The sequence below is a fragment of the Oreochromis niloticus genome, linkage group LG3 (genome assembly GCF_001858045.2).
Source record: "Oreochromis niloticus isolate F11D_XX linkage group LG3, O_niloticus_UMD_NMBU, whole genome shotgun sequence".
Taxonomy (NCBI): domain Eukaryota; kingdom Metazoa; phylum Chordata; class Actinopteri; order Cichliformes; family Cichlidae; genus Oreochromis; species Oreochromis niloticus.
Genome location: NC_031967.2, coordinates 35,418,273 through 35,432,846, shown reverse-complemented (window position 1 = coordinate 35,432,846; position 14,574 = coordinate 35,418,273). Strand labels below are relative to the sequence as shown.

At 40.8% G+C, this 14,574-nt stretch overlaps 1 protein-coding gene and 1 long non-coding RNA gene across 2 annotated transcripts; both read right to left on the bottom strand.

Annotated features, from left to right (window-relative positions):
• Positions 1–3,583: 3,583 nt before the first annotated feature.
• LOC112843538 (uncharacterized) lies at positions 3,584–6,375 on the bottom strand. Its single transcript, XR_003215960.1, has 2 exons — positions 4,671–6,375; positions 3,584–4,289 (listed from the first exon to the last, which is right to left on the bottom strand). It is a non-coding gene; the product is annotated as an uncharacterized LOC112843538 (long non-coding RNA).
• Positions 6,376–6,511: 136 nt separating this feature from the next.
• On the bottom strand, positions 6,512–14,338 carry LOC102080646 (uncharacterized). Its single transcript, XM_025902126.1, has 6 exons — positions 14,265–14,338; positions 12,878–12,989; positions 11,652–11,727; positions 11,153–11,208; positions 10,686–11,045; positions 6,512–9,892 (listed from the first exon to the last, which is right to left on the bottom strand). Exons 2-6 carry the CDS (start codon positions 12,906–12,908, stop codon positions 9,870–9,872), a joined length of 546 nt encoding a protein of 181 aa, XP_025757911.1. The 5' UTR covers positions 12,909–12,989; positions 14,265–14,338; the 3' UTR covers positions 6,512–9,869.
• Between the last annotated feature and the right edge of the window lie 236 nt (positions 14,339–14,574).

Below are 14,574 nucleotides of genomic sequence, written 5' to 3'. Positions count from 1 at the left end.
ATTTTAACCAAAAGCGAGCCCTTTATTCTGGCTGATAAACAACACGCCACAGGGGAAGCAAAACTAAACACACTGAACATGGAAAACAGAAGACTTTCAAAATAAAACAGGAAACATAGAGAGACATAAACTGGGACATGCAAGCTTGACACTAGAGACAGAGAGAGGGAGCTAAGGAGAATGAAAGGGAGGAATCACGAGAGAGAGACTTAAACACAGGGGAATGAGACATGATAGCTGCAGAAACATACATGGATACACATGACAGACCAGGAGACATGGAACAGAACACAGTGAGGAGACAAGTAAACAGGAAGGGGAGACAAAACACCTAGCCGAGGCAACAAGGAAACAAATATAACTAAATATACAGCCAAAGTGATGAGTAACTAATACTAACAGAAAACTAAAACATTCCAAACAAAGAATTCACAAAAAGATTTAAAAAAAAAAAAAAAAAAAAAGATAACCTCAAAAATGCTGGGTCACAGACCCAGCCCCCTGACAACTTTATTGCAAACAAATATTTAAAATTTAGAGTTATCGATATTTTTTTTTTTTTAGTGATGGAAACAGGCTTCCATAGATGTCTGCTCTGTTGCAGTATTTTACTTCATAACAATATGTTTTTACCATGTTATTTTATGCTGGTGATATAAATAATAACAGCCTTAAAATATCTCTTCATTACCATCAATAATTTTAAAAAAGGAACATAGTGGGTCAGACTGAGTGAAGGTCTGTGTAAGGCCCTCTTTTTTAAAAAACTAGATTTAGGCAAGGTGTCTGTTTTGTGACTGAAAGGACGGGAGTTTTTGTGGCTGGGCTTATGGCATATGTATTTGCAATACTTTCAGGAGGATTTAAATGAGTGATGCGAACATGGTTTATTAAAGTTTGCATGATGCAAATTTTGCTAATTCTAATACCAAGGAAAAAATCATGTCTACCCACATGACACAGTAACAGTACCATCATGAACACATGGGGAGCTCAGGATCTGATGGCAAACTGTGCTTTTTGTTCAGCTGTTACAGATTTCCAGCTTATGTGGTGAAATAGTTTATAATAACGCAGGTTTCCTCTGGATAAGTCCTGCACTTCACGTTAGTCTCAGTCATCAGGACCTTATATAGTGTCCAAAGATTTCCAGCAGAAGAGTTAACTCTGGTATCAAAAGCATACAGATTCTACTTCAGCCTCCTCTCATTTATCGCCTGAGCTACAGCTGCCTTGAATGCACGTTTAACAAATTAGCACATAATGTGGATTTAAAGAGTTTATATAAATTTAAGTTTTTCTAAGGTCTTCCAAAACGGCCAAGAAGCAGATTTTTGTACAGCAGTGTAATGTTTAGAACTCAAATGTGTGTTTAACACATTTTTAAAAAATATTTTTAAGTATGTGTTTAAAACATTTTAGCAGGTTATGACATGAAATAGAAAAATGTAGTTAAAATTAATGTTTAAATGGAGTGTGTCAGTGCAGATGAGACAGCATTTTCACCTATTCTTTCCTAAAGGAGGGTCAAGTGTTTCCTATTCTAAAGAATGTAATAAAAGAAGATTTAAAACTCCTTCCTTTAGCATTTGAAACATTTGAAAAACTCTTACTATGGCCACTATGCAGACGACATTTCTGTGCCACTTTATTCCGGACTTTATTAACAGACGATTCAAATGTAGCCAAACGTAGTGGGAGAGTCCCTGAATGTAAAGATTTTAATCATTACAATATTTTAATGTTAATCCAGCTTTGTTGTGTTAGTCTTTTATTGTTGATAAGATGTCATTTCAAGTATTGTTATTAAGGCTATTATGACTGATTACAGTAGGGAACCTCTGGGCATTACTGGGTGTGTCAACATTTCTGTAAATGTTAGCAGAAAGAATGAAGCTATGATGTCTCTTACTGCTTTACATACGGAATAGTTTGCAACGCTAAAAAAACTAAAGACAAAGAAGAAAAAAACCTCTATGAATTTTACTTACAGCGGCACCCTTCCCATAATTTCACTACTCACTTTTTCAGCAGTTTTGAATCTTCCAAATGATATTTGTCTGACGAGGTGTGATATCCAGAGTATAATAACTTATTATCACCAATATGTCATGATCCCCTTGTCCTCCTGTTGACTCACCCATCAACCTAATCTTTCCTCTTTTTGCTCTCTCTGTCACTTCCTCTATCTCTCTCTCTCTTTATTTGTGTGTGCGTGGTTGGATTCATTGTGGCTTGTGTGTTTCGGGCTCTCAGGCACACCTGTGGAAATGGGAGACTGTGGAGAAAAACGCTGTGGACTGATTGCTGGATTCCCCTGCCTGAAGCGCTTCTTTGCCTACGACCTTACCTGTGAACCTTGCCTTTTCAGGTAGTTACTATGAATCTCAGTTTGTACATGACTAGTGTGATGACTGGGATTTTTTGAGGAAGTCACCAGACACTGTCACTATGCCCCCTACAGATATGCAAAGACTTGGGACCTTTGCTTCCACCCCAACATAAGTTGATATGATTGTCCCATTGATCTGACACTCACCAGTGTGTGAGTGTGTGAATGTGTGTGTGAATGGGTGAATGACTGAATGTAGTTTAAAGCACTTTGGGGTCCTTTAGGACTAAGTAAAGCACTATACAAATACAGGCCATTTACATTTATCTTCTCGTTTGGTACCTTTACTTACTAGCCACCTCTCCAGTCTCTGCAGATGAGAATGACCAGCCATGGAAAAAGGCTCACTAGCAGCTCTTCATCCCTTCTCAGTGTTGGGTTTTTCTTTGTGGATAACAGTGCATAAGATCCCTTGCCTGTGTATTGACTTCAGAGGTTTTAATCAAAATACCACCAACAACAAATATCCCTTACTTCTTTCTTATTCCCCAAATTTGAACAACAGGCTACTGTGCAGACAAAGTAGCCTGTTGTTATATATTAATTATATATATATATACATACACGAACCCCGGCTTACCCAGCTTACGAAGACCCCATTTAACGAAAAATTCAAGTTACGAAGGCACTTAACGGCAATATTTTTGCCCATGGTACAACAAAATGCCCGTGTAACGAAATGCGTTTAGCTGTTCCACGTGAAAGACGTATTATTGTTGCAGTGCGCTATTTCGTGTGCTTTTCATTTGCAATTAGCCTATCGTTCATTCATAATGGGGCTGCATAAGGCATAATATGAGCGAGTTTAAAAAAATGTTAAAAAGATATCATTGGACAGTGTACGTACGTACATGAATTAACGTAAATGTAAGTTTTAGTTTTAATGTTTAGAATTAAATTCCATAATGTGATGTACATGTACACGTACGTATGTATGCATGCATACATATGCTTTCTTCAGCCTCCACCAAGAACTTCGTCTTCAGCCAGCATCGCCTCACTCAAAAGGCGATGGAAAAAGGTGCTTCGACTTACGAAAATTTTGACTTACGAAAGACCCTCTGGAACGAATTAATTTCCTTTTGTGTTTGACAAGATTCAAATTAGCATTTACTTGACTATTGTAGTCATTATTCAAATCAATGCCAGAGCACCTGTCTGTTTCTGTGTGCCATACTTGAGCATCCCTTAAAATTTACACCCATCCTTTGCCCTTCGTACCCAAACGGGTCCCCTGACAAAAGGTGATATAGCAATATCATATATGAATTTTTTTTATTTTTTTTTTCATATCAGATCTTTTAAACAACTTCAGACCTAACCACTGATATAAAGTTTTTCATTATTTTTTAAATATTTTTTAGGTTTTTATGGCTTTATTGTCATAAAAACCCCTGTTTTGGGGGGTGAAAAACCCATAATATGCAATATTTTCAAAAAATTAGTTGCAAATGGAACTATTTGGCATGAGGTTATTGCAGCCTTGAATAGGTAAATAATTCATAACAACATTGATTTGGATGCATTATTATTTTTGGAACAATAACACTTTATTGCAAAAAAACAAACTGAACTGACCTGAACAAACTCAACAACAAACTAAACAAAGATGTAATTTACATTTTATAGCATGAACCACAAGATGCATAGATTTTGCAGACAGGACATATCTTATATATATCTAACATTTGCAGCAGTTACGATAATAATGTGCTGTTTGCACGATGAGCCCTGCTTCCGCTTTTTGGAACGCTGCTCTTTCTCAGCAAAAGCCTGCCCTAAATTGACCGTGCGCTTCGCGTTGTGCGTGCCCGCGTCTGTGCATTTCGTGGCGTCTGTGCAGAAATGACTAGTAAGACAAGGCTGCAAACTATTCTCACAGACTTCAAAGGTGCACCTGAATTTTAAAAAAAAGATCATCCTCTATCTTATTGGATAGACGATGATCTTTTTCTGTCTCTCCCTCCTGTTCTGTCCCTGTGCCACTGGGAAACTGGACTGACCTGAACAAACTCAACAACAAACTGAACAAAGAGGTAATTTACATTTTATAGCACGAACCTCTAGATGGATGGATTTTGCAGACAGGACATATCCTACCATTTGCAGCAGTTACGATAATAACGCGCTGTTTGCATGATGAGCACAGCTTCCAAGTCTCCCCTAAATTGACCGTGCGCTTCGTGTTGTGCGTGCGCCAGTGCATTTTGTGGCGTCTGTGCAGAAACGACTTGTAAGACCAGGCTGCAAACTATTCTCACAGACTTCAAAGGTGCACTTGAATCCAAGAAGATAGAAAACGATCTGTCTCTCCCCGCGGCTCTGTTGACGTGCCACTGGGAGAGTAGCGACTGCCCCTCCCCCCTCTGCTCAACAAACACGTGGCTGCTTTGGCACCCCTCCCCTCGCTTGCTGAGAGCAAACGCAAGGCTCATGTGCAAAATGAAGCAAAAAAAAACATTTAGAGAGATTTAGAGAAAGGGAAAAAAACGGAGCAGGCTCCCGTTGTTCACTTCAAGGAGGCGGCGCTATGGGCCGTTTTGTTTGCGACCGACACACACACACACACACACACACACACAGTATATATATATATTCTCAATCACATTCACACCACTCACTTATATCAGTTCCACTACATCAAGACAATTTTATGGTGGTCAGCTGTTTTATTACCATGTATTTTGAAAGGTAAGATAACCATGTCCTGCATTCAAAACCACTGAAAATGTCTATGGTGGTGCTGTGCCTAATATTGTGCTCATTTGATCCAAAACCTATTTTTCCTTTATTTTGAAGGCAGAGGCTTAGATCCATTAGCTATTCATGAGAAAAGCATTATCACATGTCAGGATTACAGTATATTGAAAATATGTGATTATAATGGGAGTCAATGGGGCCAAACGGGTACAAGAGTAACAGGAGGTAGTACATATGTGAATCTCCTTTACTATACACCACACCATAGAGGGGATCATTGAATTTTAAAAATAATCCTAAAACACACATCCTGGCCAAGTTTCATGCAACTGGTCTTTAAAATGACTGATATATTGAGAATCAAAAATCCAAAAGTACCCAAACGGGTCCCTTTTTTCGCTAGGGTCACTCGAATACTCATACTAGAGAAGTAAAGAGTCATTGTTATAAAAATATAATTTCAAACCTTTTTTTAAAGACAAAAAACACCTTTAAAATATATAGTATCTGGACAAACATTTGTATCACAAATGAATTTGATACCACAAAAGCCACAGACAAAGTTGGCCCAGTAGATGTCTTCACTGCCCTTGAACAGTATGCTTTATATTAGTTTTGTTTTGGTTAACTGTGCTGTCAGCAAAATTCATTTAAAGTCATGGTTCTGGGTCCTTTTGAACCAGCATTTTGAGTTTCTTGTTTTGGTAAAATTTTGTATTATGGTTTATGTTCTGGTTCATTAGTTATGCTGTTTAGTTCCTTGATTATTAGATTCCCTTGTGTCTTAGCCCTTGGTGTCTCTCTATATGTGTCTGGGTTTTATATATGTTTGTGAGTCCTTGTGTCTTTTTTCCCTCCTTATGTTTCATTGTACGTTTCCCTGTCTATTGTGTTTATCCATGTTTCCCCTGCCTGCCATGTCTCTCTTGTCTCCTTTTTCATGCTCCCTTGTGGTTCCCTCGCTCCTCGTCATTGCATTGTGTATTTAAGCCCTCTGTTTCCCTCTGTCCAGTATCATGTTCTCTCTCATACCAGCTGTGTTTTTGTTCATTGTTTAGTTCCTAGGATTTCCAGTTTCCTGCATTAACTTGTTCCGGCAATAACGCTGACAAGCAATAAAGCTTTTTGTGTGTAAGTCCTGTCGAAGAGTCTACATTTGCATCCAATCCTGCCTGCCACACAGAGTTCATGACATTGAATATCCATCCATCCATCCATCCATCCATCTACATCCGCTTATCCGGGGCTGGGTCGCAGGGGCAGCAGCCCAAGCACAGATGCCCAAACCTTCCTCTCCCCAGCCACCTCCTCCAGCTTGTCCGGGGGAACACCAAGGTGTTCCCTTGGTCCTCACCCTTTTCCGGCTGAGGACCATGGCGTCAGATTTGGAGGTGCTGATTCTCATTCCCACCGCTTCACACTCGGCTGCGAACCTTTCCAAAGCGAGCTGGAGGCCATGACCCAATGAAGCCAACAGAACCACATCTTCCGCGAAAAGCAGAGATGAGATTCTGAGACCACCCAAGTGAAAGCCTTCCACCACTTGGCTGCCCATAAAAATTCTGTCGATAAAAATTACAAACAGAATCAGTGACAAAGGGTAGCCCTGGCGGAGCCCATCACCCACCAGGAATGAGTCCGACTTATTGTCGGCTATGCAGACCAAGCTCTTGCAACGGTTCCATAAGGATCGAATGTCCCGTAGCAATGTGCCAGACACTCCATACTCCCATAGCAAACCCCACAGGACACCCAAGGAACACGGTCGACAAAAACACAAAACACGGGTAGACTGGCTTGGCAAACTCCCATGCTGTTCCTCCTGTATCCAAGGTTTGACTAACAGATGGACTCTCTTTTCCAGCACCCTGGTATAGACCTTCTCAGGGAGGTTGAGGAGTGTAGTTGGAACACACCCTCCCGTCCCCTTTCTTAAAGATGGGAATCACCACCCCGGTCTGCCAATTGAGGGGTACTGCCCCTGATCTCCACACAACATTGTAGAGGCATGTCAACCAAGACAGCCCTACAACCTCCAGAACCTTCAGGAACTCGGGGCAGATCTCATCCACCCAAGGGGTTCTGCCACCAACCTGGGTATTCTGAACCGACACTTGGCACATGAGTGCAGACGACAGTCAGGACCCGTTCCTGACTGTCCCTGCTCCTTATATGGAGGAGCAGGGAACAAACCCTCTCATCCAACATACAGGCAGCAAGCCAAGCCAAGGTACCCACCCCAGCCCGCCACCTCCCACCAGGGGCAACTCTAGACTGAGACAGAATCCAGCCCCTCTCCAGGAGACTGGTTTCAGAGGCCAAGCAGTGCATTGAGGTGAGCCCGACTATACCTAGCCGGCACCTCTCAACCTCACGCTAACACAGGCTACTTCCCCACCAGAGAGGTGACATTCCATGTCACAATTGCCAGTCTTGGTAGCCAGGCTCACAATGCACCCAACCCCCACGGCACCTTCTGCGGGTGGTGGACCTTCAGGAAGATGGTCCCATGTCCCTTTTTCGGGCTGTGCCCGACCGGGCCCCAAGGACTAAGGCCCGGCCACCATTTGTTCGTCATCGGGCACCTTCCAGGGCAGTGCCCGGTAACCCTTTCCTGGACAGGGTGAACTGTTCCCTCGATGGTCTTCTGAATCGCTCTTTGTCTGGTCCCTCACAAGTGGCCAATTAGTCATGGGAGACCCTACCAGGGGGCAAAAAGCCCCCAGACAACATAGCCCCTGGGATCCCTGGGACACAGGGACACACATCATCAGTTCAGTCAGTCCCCTTATATGTTTTTGTTTTTTTTTTTGCTGATACCAGAACCTCTCGCGCAGCATACGTAAAGGCATACTCATTTTTTAAGGGCACTGTTAAAAAATAAAATGAAAGCCTAGTTTAGGACAGGTCCAAGCATATCTTTTCTCTTGGAAAGATAAAACAAACTTGGTACCGAAAAATGCATTATCCAGATAAATCCCCCAAACCTTCCACCCACCAGCCACACAATGCACAAAACACTGATGTTCTATTAGATAATGAGTTTCTTCCCATGTAACCAGGTGTATGTCATGATAAAATCTCCACCACACATCAGAAACAAGAAACTCAACAATCTATTAGAGTCTCCACTCATTTAACCCCTCTGCAGCATTCTGTTCACTCATGTTTTAATTCAGGAATCTTCCCATGATATAGTAACAGTCAACTACTCTATATATCACTTCTCAACCCACTAAGTCAACCGGACAAGATGCTAATAACAGAAATGCATGCTTAAAATATTATCTGATCTTCATGAGCATTGCTGCATGTGTGTATGTTAGTAGGATTACTGCCCTTTCTAATTATGTGTCATTTCCATTTATCTTTCCCCCTGTTGCATTAGATCATCAGATAAAGGAAATTCCAGTACACAAGCTACAGGAATTCAATGATTTCCTCCAAACATGTAGTAATGCCTCACATAAAGGGCTTACAGGTTCTCAATGACTGTGAACGAGAAAATACTAGTCAAACTTCTGAATGGGTGACATCTAAATGGAACCGTTATGTCACAGAGCAGCTGGATCCATCAAGATCAAAAGCCAAATCTGACCCTGGTGCAATCAAGTTGAGAGATGCTAAGAAACCAAAGAAATGGAGCATACAATCACAAAACTCAAATACTGACACATGTATTTGCTGTGGTGAAAACCCACTCTATACATAAATGCAAGAGCCTAATGGAAATGTCTGCAGAGGATAAGAAAAAATGCATACTAGAAAATAAGTTGTGTTTTGTATGTCTAAGGAAAAAGTCACAATTCTAAAGACTGTAGAAACGGTGCAATGTGTGGGATATGCAGAAAGAGTCACCACACTCCATTGCATGAAGATCACTCTCCAGCAGAGACACCATCAACACAAGGCGCAGTTGAAGAAAGTACATTCTCACGATCATGCTGTGTCAACGGAGATGAAGGTGGAAGTACATCGATGATCCACTGTTACAACAAAAATGTTGACCTTAACCATAATGATTTACCAGTCCAAAAAGTGCTAGGTATAATGTGGAACAGTGAAAATGGTAGCTTCTGCTTCAAGGTGTCAGAGACACGCTGAGGGATTCTTGCAGTTGTGGCTTCCTCCTATGACCTTTTAGCGTTTCTAGCCCCAGTCATTCTTGAAGGTGCTGCAAGAGATGTGTCAGAGAGGCACAGAGTGGGATGAGTCACTACCAGGAGCATCAAATCCAGACAGTGAGAAGTGTACTAAGCACAGTCCTTGACTGCAATCATTTAAGGTTGGATGATACCTCTTTAAAGACTTTCCTTTATGAAGCTCTCTCCATTAGGAATAACCTCCCACTCATTGTCAATAACATCGGTGACTCCAAAAGTTTGGAGCCATTCACACCAATCACTTGATCACCAGGAAATCCTCTTTTCCATTTTCCCCTCCAGGTAAATTTGTCAAGAAGGATCTGTATGCTAAAAATGGTGGAGAAGGGTCCAATATCTGCAATCTTGGCACAGATAGAGGAAGGAATATGTGGCAAACATCGTTCTGAGACAGCAATGGCATGTGGCAGGACATAACGTGGAGGGGGGTGATATTGTGATCTTCAAAGAGGAGGATTTCCCTGAATGAATGGAAACTTGCCAGAGTTGTTGAAGCACATGACGATGAAGACAGGCTCATACGGAAGGTGACAATGCAGATTGGAGAATGGAAGTTAGGAAAATGAGGCAAACTCCTCATCCAAACATCCATCATTCAAAGGCCCATTCAGAAATTAGTGGTGCTGGTGAAGAGTAGCTAAAAAGCAGGAAAATGTCAGTCATTTATTAAATATTCTTTTTTAAGATGAAAGTGATTATTATACTCTAGTTCATGCATAACTGAACATTTTTGTGTTGACATGTAAATTCTACTGTTCATATTGTTTTATTTGTTGGGAAAATCATATGGTTCTTGTCAATACCAGAGTGTTTAAAAAACAAAAGAACAGTGTTGTTTCTTTGGGCTCTGCCCTCCAGACAGTCAAAAGTCTGTTGATTAGAGTAAACAAGATTCTATTGCGAGCGTAAAACTCCAACAGCAGGCGCAATGCAGACACTGACGTGTGCAAGAATTTCTTTGTATGCCTAGCTCCTGAGTTATACACATGCAGGTTGTTGAATTTAGGCATGAAGAAATTAACCGCCCGAGTGGCAATGAATACCTAAGCCTGTAAAATTAAATTATTACACTATTATTTTGTGGCACTGTGTTATTAAACTAAACTCCAGTATTATCATTTTCACTGCTGATCTAATTATTTTTGGTGATTCATTTGCTGAGCTGTACATTTTGCTGCAGAACTAATCTTCCTTTTTGTGCAGGCAGTAAATGAATGAAAAGCAGCAGAGAAGCAGCAAGGCTGCTATCAGTCCACAGTAAACTCCGATCCTTCCTTGACTTTCTGTGTTTGATGTCTCAGGTTGAGGACAATCTCTAACAGCTGCAAAGACACCAAATACATGTGAGTCATCAAAAATATTATTATAATAGTATTTTATTAACTCACTCTTACTGAAATCATTATGAACTCTTGTGAAATTTTACTTACCAGTGACGTTAAGTCGACATCTTCCAACACTGAAGCCATAATCAGTGTTGACCTCACACAGGTACAGACCCGAGTCATCAGTCCTGAGTCTGGACAGTTGAAGTCTGATTCGTCCTTCTCTGAGGGCGTCTTTGTCACTCTGGACTCGTCCTGAAAACTTTGCATCCTGAGACTCTGACACCTCAACACCTTCATGAACATGATACAGGACTGAGGATTTATGACTGATGAAGAGTTCACAGAGGATGTTGAGAGTTTTGGAGGATCTGTCAGGTTTGGTGGTGAACGTCCACTCCAGTGTGATGTTGTGGTTCTCCTCTGCCTGATAGGAGGTCTGTGTCACATTGACTACAAATGATCCTGTTGAGGAGACAGAGAGGGAAAGAGAGGAGCAGACACACTGAGAACTGGAACAAATCTGTTGTTGAGCTTTATTTGGAGTTCATAAAGTGAAGTTGTAAACTAACCAGAGACACATGAGGTGAGGATGATGAGCAGCAGGATCCTGCAGAATATCTTCTCCCTGTGAGAGGAGACAGAGGTGAAGAGTCATCAACACATGAGCTCAGTCAGCACAAGAAGAATAAAGAAAATCTACAGTCTGGCTTTATTCACTCATTACAACATCTACAAACAGACACAATGTCAAGAATCGCTGTGTGGCAGGCAGGAGTTGGACCCAAAATGCAGGCTTTCAGACATGAGGGTGAACACAAAATCACAGCTTTATTGCTGGCTTGGTGGGACACAAATAATAATACAAAACTAAACTGGGAAAATATAAACTAAACTTTAAAGAGAGGCAAACAAGGGAACACACAGCTTGAGGGACAACACAACACTGACACAGAGAAACACAGGGCTTAAATACACTGGGGAATAATGAGGGAATGAGACACAGAAGGAGGGCACAGCTGGGAGAAATCAGAACTGACAAGACAAGGAAGCAAAGCAGGATACACTCACATGAGACACAGACCTTCAAAGTAAAACAGGAAGTATAACACTGAGACGCGAAGTTGACATGGTGGAGACAGAGCAACTAAGAAACACAGAGACATAACCATAAGGCAGAGAACTCTAAGAACCAAAAGACTAGAGATGATAAGAGGGAAATACTAAACATGGAACACAAGAAACTACACTCAAGGGAGTAACAAAAGACCAACAATGAGAACATAATTCACAATACAGAGTGACAAAAAACACAGGAAACTCAAAACACTTAGTCAAAAAACCCAGGACCCTGACACACATTGAGAAATTGCAAAAATATCAAAGCAGGTAATTCAGTCATTCAGAAACAGTGTTGTAGTTACAGAGTTTGTCCTCCAGGGGAAAAAGTCATTATGTGTTATAAAAATATAAGGCTATAAATAAATGTGTTTGCTGAGTGAACAAATCAAAGTGAATGAAAACATAGTTACTCAGCTTCTTTTGGTTTGAACTCATTTCTATAATTATAAGTCTGATTGGAACCTGAACAGAGTCTGTATACAAAACAGAAACAGAAGTCTATAAATAAACATTTAAGGAGGATTTTCTGTGATTACTGCCTCGTTTAGATACAACAACATGACTCTTTAATATGAAGCTCCTTTGATTCATAGTAATGTTGAGAACAAACAGAAAACAGTTGGACATTAACTTGTTTTTAGTTTGATGTTTAGTTCTTCAATATTAATGTAACCTACAGTTCCTTACTGCTCCTGAATGCCTCATTGCATTTCATTCACGCTAAAGAGCAGCTTGTTGTGCTGTGAATAAAGTGTGCAGAGGAAGGAGTTTTCATGCTGCTTTTCTGATGAAGAAGCTTCTTATCAGGGATACAGAGACTGATGAAGGAAACACAAGGTTTCTCCAAGCTTACGGCAAAGTATAAAGTGTAACTTATAAAATGTGCCTCTGTGAGTTCGCACATTACAGTGCCAGAAATGACATCTTCATTTATTCAGCTTTGTAAAAAATGACAATCGATGGATTAAAGAGAGACACAGGAGAAAGAAGGAGGACAAACACTGACAGTAAATGATGTAAAGTGTCTGTATTACAATGTAACATCAGCTGGTAAAATAATAACATTATATCTAATGATATTGAGAGCAGAGATCTCACTTTCAGCACTCTCAGAAATGTTTTACATAAAAACAGAGTTACAGATAAAAAAAAATAAAAAATTTAAAAAAACTTACTGCTGCTGTCTCCTCTTCTTTCCACTGACATTATGCAGGCATGGAGATACAGATTGAGAGATTTCCGTGACTGTGCTGGGAAGATCAGGGGTGCACAGCTACAGGGGAAAAACTGCAAGCAATGCACAATTACATGCTGCAGTGCAGCAGCACAAACATCACTTACAGCAGAGGTTCCCAAAGTGTGGGGCCCGCCAGAGCCATTGCAGGGGGGGGGTGGTATGAAAAGAAAAAAAGAAAAGAAAGCTTGGACACTGCTAGCATAATGGACAGGTTTTTGACGGGGCTCCCACACAAACGCAAAGCAGGAGATGAAGCATCGCCAAATATGTTTCCAAACCAACTTCCTTCCAAGCCAAAGACTAGAAAATATGGTGAAGCACATCTTCCCTTTGGCTTCACCTGCACAAGTGCCGAGGTAGGTCTCCCCTGCAAATAGTTTTCCCTGCGTCGGGAGCAGCGCTGGGCTCTCCAAATCACGGACAAACAGTATCCCACACTCTTGATTGTTAGTTCACAAACACTTCTTGTAATAACTAACTACTCCTGACTTTTTGGACATGTTAGCTCTTTATGCAGTAAAGTTACAGTGGGATACAAATAATATCAGGCTGATCCTGCCGTAATTTGTTCCCCCTGTTCAAATCATGGACAAACAGTATCCCACAGCTGTTTATGTGTTTAAACCCATTTTGCACAGAGAGGCATTTTTTGAAAAATGTATTGACAGCAATGTTGAATATTATTACACAGGAAAAAAAACAACTACACGTAAAATAATTACACCGTGACGCCTCTGCCTTTCTAAATGCAGGGACAGTAACTGCGTGTGTGTATGTAAGCGTGTAAAACCGGAAGATAGTCAGATTAACAGCAACAGTATTTTGTCCCTATCTGCCATTCTGCAATTCATCTCATGTAAACAATAACGTGGCGCACAGCGTGACGTGAAAAGAGGCACATACCTTTGACGTTGCGTGACGAACTCTATAATCCTCGTCCACACATAAACTTAAAAAAGGAGTTTTAAATAATCTCTGTTTTCGGTGAATCGCAACACCGTTTACGTGTGGACGAAAGGCCCAAACGCATAGAAACAGCTGCGTTTTCAAAAATACCCGTGTAGGTGTGGACGTAGCGCAAAAGAGTTAGTAGTATATTTTATTACTACCTGTAATTTATTGCCGTTTACTTGTATTTGCCCTAATTGTTTACTAAATGTTTGAGGTGTGAAATCCCCCCCCCCAAACAGTCCACCTACAAAAAAAAATATATAGAGTGAAATACTGTACTCATTTTAACACACCCAACTATCATCAGACTACAAAACTAATGCCAAATAAATAATATACAAACAAACAAAATAAAATCAAACTACAACACTCACAGCCTCAGCTCTGGGAATTCCCTTCAGGTGAACATCAATAGCTGGTCATCATGTGTGGACTCCATGCATCTGGCCTTCAGGAAGTGGTTAGTGGATTTCAAAATAAAAGCATAACAAAACCAAAACAATTTTCCTATCAGACATTGTGAGTCTGTTTCACCTTAGTGAAGGAGATGCTTCCCAGAACTCTCACATATTGTATGCTCAAAAATCGCCTCTTTGCAAACTGGCAGCATCTGAAACTGGAATTTACTCAGCAGCACTTCTTTCAAAGAGGTTTTTAAGTTTCCCCATGAGTGCTTTGTGCCAT

Bases quoted from the DNA above. Each gene is read 5' to 3' on its own strand.
- LOC102080646 (XM_025902126.1), bottom strand. From the start codon at position 12,908: ATGTCAGTGGAAAGAAGAGGAGACAGCAGCA. The intron at 11,046-11,152 runs GTTAGTTTACAA...TCTCCTCAACAG, and splicing joins CCTCACCTCATGTGTCTCTG to GATCATTTGTAGTCAATGTG. The intron at 9,893-10,685 runs GTAAGTAAAATT...CCTGCTTTTTAG, and splicing joins ATGTCGACTTAACGTCACTG to CTACTCTTCACCAGCACCAC.